Source organism: Daucus carota, chromosome 7 (genome assembly GCF_001625215.2).
Source record: "Daucus carota subsp. sativus chromosome 7, DH1 v3.0, whole genome shotgun sequence".
NCBI lineage: Eukaryota > Viridiplantae > Streptophyta > Magnoliopsida > Apiales > Apiaceae > Daucus > Daucus carota.
The window spans coordinates 39650803-39662922 of NC_030387.2; the positions used below are offsets into that span (position 1 = coordinate 39650803).

The 12120-nt window shown below is 37.8% G+C and overlaps 2 protein-coding genes across 3 annotated transcripts; one reads left to right on the top strand and one right to left on the bottom strand.

Annotated features, from left to right (window-relative positions):
• Positions 1-906: 906 nt before the first annotated feature.
• LOC108196320 (hypothetical protein) lies at positions 907-8296 on the top strand. 2 transcript variants are annotated; one of them, XM_017363552.2, is made up of 8 exons: positions 907-1945; positions 2316-2394; positions 2485-2552; positions 2638-5206; positions 5812-5931; positions 6788-6997; positions 7369-7764; positions 7928-8296. In XM_017363552.2, exons 4-8 carry the CDS (start codon positions 3662-3664, stop codon positions 8051-8053), a joined length of 2397 nt encoding a protein of 798 aa, XP_017219041.1. In that variant the 5' UTR covers positions 907-1945; positions 2316-2394; positions 2485-2552; positions 2638-3661; the 3' UTR covers positions 8054-8296. The 2 variants fall into 2 exon arrangements, with proteins under 2 accessions (XP_017219041.1, XP_063937272.1); XM_064081202.1 differs by having other exon boundaries at positions 2653-5206.
• A 144-nt stretch (positions 8297-8440) lies between these two features.
• LOC108196322 (adenine/guanine permease AZG2) lies at positions 8441-10806 on the bottom strand. Its single transcript, XM_017363556.2, has one exon. The coding sequence runs from the start codon at positions 10273-10275 to the stop codon at positions 8665-8667; it is 1611 nt and encodes a 536-aa protein (XP_017219045.1). The 5' UTR covers positions 10276-10806; the 3' UTR covers positions 8441-8664.
• Positions 10807-12120: the final 1314 nt, after the last annotated feature.

The following is a 12120-nucleotide window of genomic DNA, read 5'->3' on the forward strand; positions in this document are numbered from 1 at the left end:
AGGATGTTGTAATGTTTTCCACGTATCATGACTATGGTTGCAAAATAATCGGATGGTTTATGATAACAGTATAAAGTGACATTTATGTATATATCTTGTTCAGTGCTTTTGCTAATCTGTTAGGGTGAAAAGTATGATTTTCGGCAACATATTCATGTGCCTATAGTCGACAGTTGCCAAAAGGTTTCCAAATTTGTGTTTCCGATAGCATGACAGGAGATCTCTGGTCAATCTAAACACATCAGAACATCATGCTTCCCTTGATCAGTCCAGGTTGGCCGGAATTCTTTCTGATTGAATCAACCTATTAACCTATATTGCTCATAAGCAAATTGCTGATATTTGCTTGGCTCCTAGAACTCACTATAATTCTTTCTGACTTAATTCATGAAATATATATTTCTAAAAACTTAACGGAACTAATTAATCGAGTAAAACTCAATCTTTTTTTTTTTTTGAATAAAGAGTAAAACTCAATCTTAATTTTTAGGAAATAAATAATTAATAGCATAAACAAATTATATTATAACGATAACTCACATATATCAATATATCAACAATATTTTATTTATTTTTATTATATTATTTCAATGAAAATTTGAAAATTTCACAAATACACATGAAAGAATTTAGTTGGACATTTCATCCATCATATAATCTAAAACCAACAAACCAGACATCATGATCATGAATAAAATAATCCAAAATTTTAAAAAATCATTACACTAGAAAGCTCTTTCACTCTTCCGAGGTGGTGATCTTAGAGAAAATAATACACACAAAACAATTGAAATAAGATTAAAAACTAAATTCAATAAAATAATATCTAATTTAAAAATAAAAAACAGAAATTAAAATATATAAACTTTTAAAATAAACATCACAAAAATTCGTACCCAAAAAACACTCTCTTTCTTTTCACTCCGTCTCCTTGGTAACTCTTCCTTGAAGCCCTGTCTGGCCCTTCAGAAAGCTTCACAGATCTTGTATGTATTAATTTCTTGATATATACATTTCTTTGTTTGTGTTCAATTGTTGTATCTTCTTAGTTGTAAATTCAATGGCAAGAATTAGAGGCAGAGCAGGGTATAAACCACGCCCTTGTAACAAAACAGAGGTTTTGCAATGGCTTAAAACCCTCCCTTTAGCCCCTGAGTTTTATCCAACTCTTGAGGAGTTTAATGACCCAATCGCTTATATTCATCGAATTGAGAAAGAAGCTTGTGATTATGGTATATGTAAAATCATACCCCCTGTCTTGTTGTCCTTAATGAAAAACACATTTCTTCAACTTGATAATTCTTTAATGGCCTGTTCTGCCTCCCCGAAAGGCGAATTAAGGCCTACATTCACTACCCATAAATGGCCATCCTGTGATTAAGTCTGTGAGGGAGTGGGAAGACTTGCACTGTTGAGGAATTTGAAGCAAAGGCCTACATTCACTACCCATAAATGGCCATCCTGTGATTAAGTCTTTCGAGAGAAATTATTTTGAGAGAAGGTCAATAGATAAGGGGGCTTTAAGTGCTTTGAAAATCGAAAGCCTTTATTGGAATGCTGATGCTGATAAACCCTTTGAGGTTGAGTATGCGAATGACATGCACATATGAGCTTTTGTGGAGTTGGAGAAGCGGAGGGGAAGAGATGGGAATGATAATTTAAATGTGGGAGATACTGATTGGAACCTGAGGGGAATAGCGAGGGCAGAAGGGTGCCCGCTGAGGGTTTATTGAGGATGACATACCGGGAATTACATCCCCAATGGTCTATATGGGAATGCTTTTTAGCTGGTCCGTGTGGCATGTGGAAGATCATGATCTTCATAGCATCAACTATATGCATACCGGGGATAGGAAGACCTAGTACGGAGTGCCTCCGGATGCAGCAGCCGCTTTTGAGGATGTGATCCGGATTCACGGCTACAAAGGAGAGATGAATCCTATCTGTGAGTTTGGTTTGATATTGAAATTATGCGACACTGCCTTGTGCTATGTTTATCATACTTTGCTCTTAAATTTGTGCTATATGCAATTGATATGATTTTGTGGGGTGCCGAAATTGCCATAAACATGCTAACAAACCAATTCCCTAATTTGTATGACTAATTTAAGGTTAAGTTCAAGATTAAAACTTTATGCATTTTATGTGGGGAAGCAGTTAAAAAATTTTGCCAGTTCATAGCATTTTCTTATACAGATAAAGAATACCATAGTGTGATCATTGTATGAACTTTTATATATTAGTCGTCTTCATTTTAGAAGGGTTTTTGCATATATTTGTTCATTACTTACTAGTTTTAGCGTGAATAACTGCAGTGAGTTATGCTACTCTTGCTAAGAAGACGACGGTCATGTCTCCGGAAGCAATTCTTAATGCTGGCATTCCATGTTGCAGGTAACTGTTTTATGTCTATGCTCCATGTTTTTAATACTCTTCATTCTTCAACTTCTATGGAATTGTAGCTTTAATCCTTTGTGAAACCAGGTTGGTCCAAAATCCGAGAGAATTTGTCGTCACCTTTCCAAGGGCTTACCACTCAGGATTCAGTCATGGTCAGACATCTCTTTACCTTGGATTTTGTTTTTAATATTACTATATCTTTACTTTATCCATTTTGACATTGATTAATGCACACAGGATTCAACTGTTCAGAAGCTTCAAATATCGCAACTTCTGAATGGTTGCGGTTTGCAGGAGAAGCTGAAATTCGCCGGGCTGCAGTAAACTATCCTCCATTGGTTTCCCACGTCCAATTGCTCTACGATCTTGCACTATCACTCTTTTCAAGGTGGTCCTCTCTACATGAATTACCTAGACTTTTTAATTGCATGATTTAGTTGAACAGTGTTGGAATGTGCACAATGTTGTCTGACATTAGATGGTCAAAATGATATAAAAATATGTATAATTCTAGAGTTTAGATCTCATATCTTCGATATATCATAAATATGTATTTTACTTTATTTTGTTATCATGTCTATATACCATGGACTGTTTCTGTACCGGTTAAGCAGGTTTTAAGTACATCATGGCTGTACAGTTTCGACATTCATCCTGACATTCCGCAAGGAACTGCAGGAGGATCAGATATAGGGAATTTGGTTGCTACTGGGGACTATTAGGCACTACATTCACTCATGTTTTTCTGCTATGCATTTCCCTGTTATGTGATCAATTTATTATCAGTGTCATGCACCATAGTCACATATTTATGTGTAGGACTCTTTTTTATGTGTAAAAGCATGGTTGCTGAAATTAATAATTGGAACTAGTCGGTTGACCTACCGATTCAGAATTTATTTTGAATTTATTGAAGATTTTTTCGATAAATTGGGGATTTTTAGTCAAATCGAGTGTAATCAATAAATCGATAAAATATTTCTCGGGGATTTTTAAATGAATCGGGGATCTTGAGAACAGTTTATAAAAGGAGAAATGATACAAACGGAAATTTTTAAGAAAAAGTACATTTATTATCCATGCATTTTTTATTTTACTTTTTATCATCAGGATTTTCCTTTTCTACTTTATACTCACACAAATTCAATAAATACCCACATTAAAAGCAAAAGACAGGCAGTTTGTTCCAGAGAGAGCAGAGCAGAAGTGTGTGAGCTTTTTTAACTAAAATTGAGTGGGGTTTGCCAAGAAACTTAGTGAAATGGCTGTTGAGGGTCTAAGTGGTGAAGATGAGGGTTCTGAGTTGGTGCTTGCTATCGAAACAGAGGGGGGTTTCGAAAAAGGTAAGAACTTTGGGGAAGGAATTGGCGGTGAGAATGATCAAGGTGGTTTTGGGGGATTTAGAGATGGTTATGAGTTTGGGGGTAAGTTGTGTGAGAATGAGAATCGAGTCGGTGATCGTGATTCGAAAGATTTTATTAATGATGAGGTGAAATTTGAAGAGAGAAAAAGCGAAAAGTTAGGCGGTGTGGAAGGAGATGAAGGTGATTATAAGGAAATGAAGGATGGGGATAAAGATAAGGACGGGAGTAAGTGGAGTGAGATTGAGAATGAAGGCGGTGATCGTGAATTGGAGGGTATTGAAGATGAAATAGCGATCGAAGAGCGAAACCCTAAAAGTCGTAGTATTTTGGAAGGAAATGAAGGTGCTTTGAAGGAAATAAAGGAGGGGATTAAATGGAGTGAGATTGGGAATGAAGGTGGTGATCGTGATTTGGAGGGTATTAAACATGAGACGGCAATCAAAGAGAGAAACCCTGAAAATCTCAGGGTTGTGGAAGAAAATGAAGGTGCTTTTAAGGAAATAAAGGAAGGGGATAAAGATAAAGCGGGGAGTAAGTGGAGTGAGATTGGGAATGAAGATGATGATCTTGATTTGGAGGGAATTAAAGATGAGACGGAAATCAAAGAGAGAAACACTGAAAAGCGTAGTGTTGTGGAAGAAAATGGTTGTGTTGTGGAAGAAAATGAAGGTGGGAGTGAGATTAAAAATGAAGGTAGTGATCGTGATTTAAAGGGTATTAAAGATGAGGCAAAAATCGAACAGAGAAACCCCGAGAAACGTGGTATGGTGAAAGAAAATGAAGGTGATTTTAAGGAAAAGAAGGAGGGGGGTAGCGATAAGGAAGGGAGCAATTGGGGTGAAATTGAGGAAGCTGAAGAAATTTATCTTCGTGAAGTAAAGAATAGGAGGGCTGATAAGGGAAAAGAAGTCATTGAGGACTATGAAGATGGTTGGGGTGTGAATTGGGACGATATCATTGAGGACTCTGATGATAATTGGGATTATGTCATTGAGGACTCTGAAGATAGTTGGGGTGAGAATTGGGATGATGGTGCTGTAAGAGCTAAAGCTAATCAGGAGCGACAGTATTTTGATAACTACGAAAATGAGAGGGATATAAATAATAAAGAACCTCATTGGTACAGGAATGCTGAAATGGATTCAGGGGGCTCAAATGTTGAACATTTTGGAAGGCGACATTATCCTTTGAGGCCTGATGTGGAAGATTGTTCGTTTTATATGAAAACGAACAATGAAAATGAGAGGGATATAAATAATAAAGAACCTCACTGGTACAGGAATGCTGAAATGGATTCAGGGGGCTCAAATGTTGAACATTTTGGAAGGCACCATTATCCTTTGAGGCCTAATGTGGAAGATTGTTCATTTTATATGAGAACTGGGACTTGCAGGTTTGGATCGAATTGCAAATTTAATCATCCAGTTGAGAGGAAAAACCAGGTATAATACAACTTATGATTACTTCTACGAAACTAAGATATTGGATACATAAAAAAAATTTGTGGTTTTGAGTAAAATTATTATGTATTACTTCACTATAGCAACTTTTTTACTTGATTGGAGATTGTATAGGGAGTTTATTGCGTTGGTAGTCTATCTGGATACTTTTGACAGAATGCAAGGTTAACATCATTTTTGCTATTATATATTATATTTAATATGTGTCTTCTTTTTGCTTCGCTTTTTTTTAAAATGTATATTATGTTTCTCCCTTCTCTACTTGCAAAATTTAGTGATTGTGCATATATGATGTAAAAAACCACTACACAACAGTGATACAACACGTATATTCTGCTCATGTATCTTTCACTCAACTTTCTCACAAATAATAGAATGTGAATCCTTTCATGAAAGCCTCAACCATGATTGCAAAGCAAATGGAATTTATATCTTATTGTCTGTGTCTACTTATGAACTTTTGTTGAGAATAAATAGTTCAACTTCTTGGTTTGTTGTCTTGATTCCATCTGGCCATACTGAACTGTAATGCAACTATGCAAGTATATAGCAGTCTCCGCTTGATATTCCTCCTTTTTTATTTGCAGTATTACTTGTCACCTGGTGGTTGCAAAAACAGAAAAGCTTGTAGGTATAGTCATGGCAAAGGAAAAGCTGCGGTGATCCCAAATTTAGAGTTGAACTTTATTGGTTTGCCGATTAGAGTGGTAAAAATTCTCTCCTTTATTCTCAGAATCCAATTTTTCTTATGTATCCAATCCGTATTCGACCAACATGGATATTGTTACCATCAGATCGAAAAGTGGATGCAGATATAGATGTAGCCATATATGATCAGTTATAAGGTTTAAAGGTGTTTTTTGCTTATTTATATTAATTTTGGAGAAAAGACCCTGAATATCACTATTTGGAATTGAAATGCCCTAACACATTCTGAAAATATGCCTCTGGATATCACATTAAAACACTACATCATGTAGTGTTACGATTTATACGAATATAATGCTACATGATATAGCGTTTGTTTTGTTTGGCCTTCCAACATTAGATAAAGTAACTTACTTCATAACATTACATCGTGTTTCTGTATTTTTTAAAAAAAATTATAAATGCTAAACGATATAATGATATAAAGTGATATTTGGGGTCATATTATCTAGACGTCATATTTGAGGCATTGTTGCTTCAAATTGTGATATAGGGGGCCAACACCTTTAATTTTGCTCGTTAATGTGGCAACTTCGTCATTGGTAATTTATGAAGAATCTTGTTGGTGGTAAATATATATTTCTTTTGTGTACTTTTGATATCCAACATGTATAATCATATTAGTCATCTGCAACTGCTACAGATATTAGCCTGTCTGTATTTGGAACAGAGAGGATACACATGCTGTAGTTGTAGCCTGTAGGCATATATGTTCTGTTTGTTGCAGTTTACTCACCTAGCAACACTTAATTTTATCCATTTATCCTGACAGAGAATATAAGTTCATCCTTGTCAAATATAATATTAAGTCACTTTACCAGAGAGTTTCTATTAAGCATTTTGATTGCGCAACAGGGGGAGAAAGAATGTTCTTTCTACATGAAAACTGGTTCATGCAAGTTTGGGGAAAACTGCAAGTTTCATCATCCGGATGCTCCAGCAGTGGGAGGAGGTGACACTACTTCACCGGGTAGAGGTAGGTCATCAGCAAGTGATATAAATGAGACTGCTCCCTTCAGAACAGTTATCTTTCCGCCAGAAATTGCAGAGTGGATCAGATATCAGGTATTCCTTGACTCATGTGACAATCTTTGGAAATTAAGATTGCGAGTCTAAGCTTTTTGCATTTGGTATTTCTATTATTTGCACAGGTTAAGACGGTCTAAAATGTTATGAGTCCATGTTGGTACTAATATAATTGCACTGAGTGGTGTAAATGTTGGTATTAAGTATGCTGTAAATAGTAGCCAAAGGCATTAGCTGCGAATTCAAGCGAGAGTGACAATTAAAAACTTTTTTTTAATATATATTTGATAATTCTTAATTGCGATCCCTTTTTTTTGCCTACTGTTTAAATTGTATTCACTCTGGTGCTTTCATCGTGCTAACAAACTACCATGGTTCTGCTTTACTAAATTTCTCTTTGAACTCTTAAGGCTCCTGCATACGGAAGATCACAAGGGATTCTGCCTGTTCCCCCAGCACTTGCGATGAGTATTCCAGCAACTGGATCCAGCTTCGATGCACATCCACAAGGCCGATCCAGCTTCTATGCAAATCCAGCTTCTATGCCTGTTCCCCCAGCACTTGCAATGAGTATTCCAGCAACTGGATCCAGCTTCGATGCACATCCACAAGGCCGATCCAGCTTCTATGCAAATCCACAGGGCCAGGTGAAAGTAGACAAATATCCTGAACGACCTGGACAGCCCGAGTGCAGTTTCTACATGAGAACGGGGGTTTGTAGGTTCAAATCTTCCTGCAGGTTCCACCACCCCAGAAACCCGGAGACGCCTATCCTTCTTAGTGACCAAGGACTGCCTCTGCGACCTGTAAGTCTTTCTTTCAATTATTCAGCTAGATCGAGAACATTAACTTATTTTAGCTTTAAGACAGTGTCACGGGCTTGCATTAGTAAGCAGTCACCATATTGCTCCATATTTAGATTTTAGTTCTCTGGTACAACAAAATTTATTTTTTCCTGTAAATGTCTAGGGCCAGAGGATCTGCTCACACTTCAGACGTTATGGGATTTGTAAGTATGGTCCTCTCTGTACATATGATCATTCAGTTGGTGGCACTGCAGCTTCATCTGATGGATCTGATCAAGGCCGTCCCTAAGAGTTTACCTGCTTTGAAGATGAACATGGCGAGTGAAACCGGACGCGATGGGGTCTGCTTGAGCATCATACAGTAGTTGCAAAACATAAACCATAGTGATTATAAATACTTGAAAAATTCTCGTAATTTACCTTAGGTTGAGGTCTCAAGACTTTTGAAGGATGTTTTGATGTTTTCGTGGTATCAAGACTATGGTTGCAGGATAATCGGATGGTTTATGATAAAAGCATAAATTGACAGTTATGTATATCTTGTTCAGTCCGTTTCTGAATCTGTTCTGGGGAAACTATGGTTTTCGGCAACATATTCAGAAGAATAATGTGCCTGCAGTCGAACCAGAACAGACCGAAACTTGTCCACAGTTGCCAGAAAGTTTCCAGATTCAAGTTCTGGGAAAAAGCAATAGCATGATAAGAAAATTACTGAACTAACTTACAAGCAGATTTCTAGTTAATCTGAAAACAACATCAAAAGATGCACAAGCGGCCACTGAATAACTAAGCTCTCTACAAGTCTATAGTCTAAACATAGAGAATTCTGATTTCTCATGGTAGCTATTGCATCTATTGCTAACACATGAACAAAATCAAAGCACGGCATACAAGTCGATACTAGATCATCTCAACACCTGAATCTACTGCACTTGTTGCAGACACTTGATTTTCTTCCTTAACCATCCTTCTCCTCATCTCGACAAACCATGTAAAGCAGTCCACTGCATAATCATAAGCACTAAGCAAGATATAAACACCGATGCCTCCGATAATCCCATTGGAAATGGAATATGTGATCGGCATAAGCAGCATTGTCACGAAAGCAGGCACTGCAGTCTTTGTGCTGCTCCAATCTATGTCCTTAACAACTCCCATCATCATCACTCCAACCATGACTAAAGACGGACCGATTGCCCAGGGAGGTACATTGGCCAATAGAGGTATGAAAAATAGGGATATAAAGAAATACACCCCTATGATCACTCCTGTAAGGCCTGTTCGGCCTCCTTCCCTGATCCCGGCTGTTGATTCGACGTATGTGGCTATAGGAGAAACCCCGAGAGCAGAACCTACTACCGTCGAGCCTGCATCAACCATGTAGGCAACATATTCGCCTTCAAATGTACCTTCCTCATTCACAAAGCCCGCGATTTCTGCCATTGTGTACAATGTGCCTGTGGTGGCTAGCACATCGACATATAACAGAGTCACTAAAGCAATTAACACTTCCAGGCGATTAAATTCTGTGAAACTAATAGCTCCTGCAGTAGATTTTATGCCTTGGAAATCCACCACCTTTGTGAAATAGTTATAATTTGTGTCACCAAGTGGAGTGCTAGGAAATGTTGTTACACTAGTGCCTCTAATCCATGAAATTAGTGTGACAAACACTAAACCATAAATCATGCTCCCCTTGATCCCTTTCATTAGGCCAAATGACATGATTAGGAACCCGACGGCCCCGAGCCAGAACGTCGGGCTCCGCATTTTGCCACCGATGCATGCACCGGTGACAGGGTCAATTCTCGAACATGCGGTCAATGTCACGAGAGTTGACGGGTCGGGTCCGACCAGGCCCACGCCTTGATGGGCCTGGAGGCCCACAAAGGCGATAAAAAGCCCAATGCCTGCTGCACAGGCCAGCCTGACAGGCTGAGGGATGAATCTAGCTAGCTTAGCACGGAGCCCAAAAGCAGCTATGGCAAGAAATGCACAACCCTCGACTAGAACTATAGCCATGCAGGTCTGGTACGAAATGGGCCCGGAGCCATGAAAACCCACTAGATTATAAGCTATGTAAGCATTTGGGCCCATTCCAGGAGCCAAGCCCAGAGGCAGATTAGCAAACAGGCCCATAGCAAATGACCCAACCATGGAAGCTAAAGCAGTTGCCACAATGAGATCACTCTTGACTTTTGACAAACATGTTTGATAGCCAGCATTGGGCTTCATTGTGCAGTCAGGCCCCGCAGTTTGATTCGCCGGAGAAGAACAGTCGGAGACGGAGCAAGTGGCGCCGGAGTCGGCAAGGATGGTTGCGTTGACAGTGATGATATAGGCCATGGTGAGAAAAGTGGCGGTGGCTGCACGGAACTCTGTTGTGAACGATGTGTTTCTTGCTTCTAGCTTGAAGTACTTGCCCAGTTTGGTTTGTGCGATCGTTTCGTTTATGGTTTTCTTGTTTTGTTTCCATGTGTTTGTCATTCTTGTGCACAACTCTCTTCCCATTTTTATCAACCAGAGAGAGAAACTAGACTGAGAGAGATGGGGGAGAGAGAGGCAGAGAGGGAGAGGGAGAGGGAGAGGGAGAGAGAGAAGAGAGAGAGGGAGAGAGAGAGGGAGGGAGAGGGAGAGAGAGAGAGAGGGAGAGATGGGGGAGAGTCGAGAGAGAGAAGAGAGAGAGGGAGGGAGAGAGGGAGAGACTAGACTGAGAGAGATGGTGGAGAGAGAGACTGGACTGGGAGAGGGAGAGGGAGAGAGAGATGGGAGAGAGGGAGAGACTAGACTGAGAGAGATGGTGGAGAGAGAGACTGGACTGCGGGAGAGAGAGAGAGAGTTGTGGAGGTCTTCGGGCACAAGTACAAAGATATATAGATAAAAATAAGTTGTGTATATAGGGGAGGGAGTATCTTTCAGATTTTAGCAGAGGATCTACATATTATAGAGGGAGAGATTCTGAGAGAGATTAAAGAGAGCGCAAACGGGAGTTGGGAGAGCGACAAAGTGGGTTCATGCGGACTGCCCTCGCTTGCTCAAATACCAGTACAAAACAAAAGGTCCTGCGTATTCTCTTTTTTTTATGGTATTTTATTACACCTTTTTCTGGTTATTTGTGTAGTTTGTTAGAAATGATGAAAGCAACTCATTTTGCTATTCGAAAATTAAAATATGTAAAAATCCTTTTTCTGATTTATGTTTTGTTTTTAGACCAAGTTCATTTTATTATTGGGATATGGTAGATGTGTTACACATCATGAACCGATTCGAATTATTTTTCATATATTGTGTTTCGTTTAGTGATAAATGACAAGGACGTTTTATTTATATCAATTAAAATATTAAAAATCGCAAAACAATTCCCAACGCTTATCAGATTTTGTATTATGCCATCTAATTGACTAAGAATACAATAAATAATAATGACAATTATATTTACATCAATCAACTAACTAAAAATATTAGATGTCATGAACTGCATTTGAAAGAAAATTTTGAAATAGGTCGGGTATTATTCATCCGGATACAAAATAATACGAGTATTGTGAATTTACCATACTTGCCCAACTAGTTGATTAAACTTTCTCGTTTTGTCACCCCGTTTCGGCCATATTCAAGAACCAATTTTGATAATTCATATCTTAAATATTAAAATAATTATGAATATTTTTTGCTATATTTGGAGAAGTTTTCTCGGGATTATTTGATTTTTTTGGATTTTTCAAGTTACTTATTTAAAACTAAAAATATATCAAAAATTTTATATTATTTCTAAAATCTTTCAAGATCTTGAGATACTTAATAAATATTATTCTTAAAAATCTGATTATATATATATTATTCATAATTTATCAATATAGTTGAGATAAAAAAATATTATTCCAAATTTGTTAACATAATACAATCTAACAAATTTGTTAGAAATTCAATTTGAACCTGTAAAATATCCGCTGTCTCGTAAATATACATCACAATTTTAAATCTCACTCATCTCTTGTATTACCCCGACCATAAAATTTTGGAGAGCGGAAACGGATGGTACGAAAAGCCTAAGGGATAAAGAGTAGCGTGATGGAGAAATACTTTAGTCATATCTTAATGTTGTCAGTAAAGAATCAAATTCATTATAGAGCATAGAGGTCCTAGCAATGAGGACATCAACCTTTATCCTACTTATTGTCAAATTATTAATGCCAATTATTTTTAAGCTTTTTCAAGCTTTGCCATTTTGCTTCTCTCCAATTATTCCGGAATTCTTTTCAATTTCTCCTTATTACTTTCATTTGTCACAAAATCAAATAGCTTAAAGCCTTGTTTGGAAGTTAGAGGTTTGGGGCAAAATTAGGGGTTTAGGGT

What these genes read in the sequence shown, in the direction of transcription:
- LOC108196320 (XM_017363552.2), top strand. Translation starts at nt 3,662, where the DNA reads ATGGCTGTTGAGGGTCTAAGTGGTGAAGATGAGGGTTCTGAGTTGGTG. An exon ending in CAGTTGAGAGGAAAAACCAG is followed by an intron (nt 5,207 to 5,811) that starts GTATAATACAAC and finishes TTTTATTTGCAG; the next exon opens with TATTACTTGTCACCTGGTGG. An exon ending in TTGGTTTGCCGATTAGAGTG is followed by an intron (nt 5,932 to 6,787) that starts GTAAAAATTCTC and finishes ATTGCGCAACAG; the next exon opens with GGGGAGAAAGAATGTTCTTT.
- LOC108196322 (XM_017363556.2), bottom strand. Translation starts at nt 10,275, where the DNA reads ATGGGAAGAGAGTTGTGCACAAGAATGACAAACACATGGAAACAAAAC.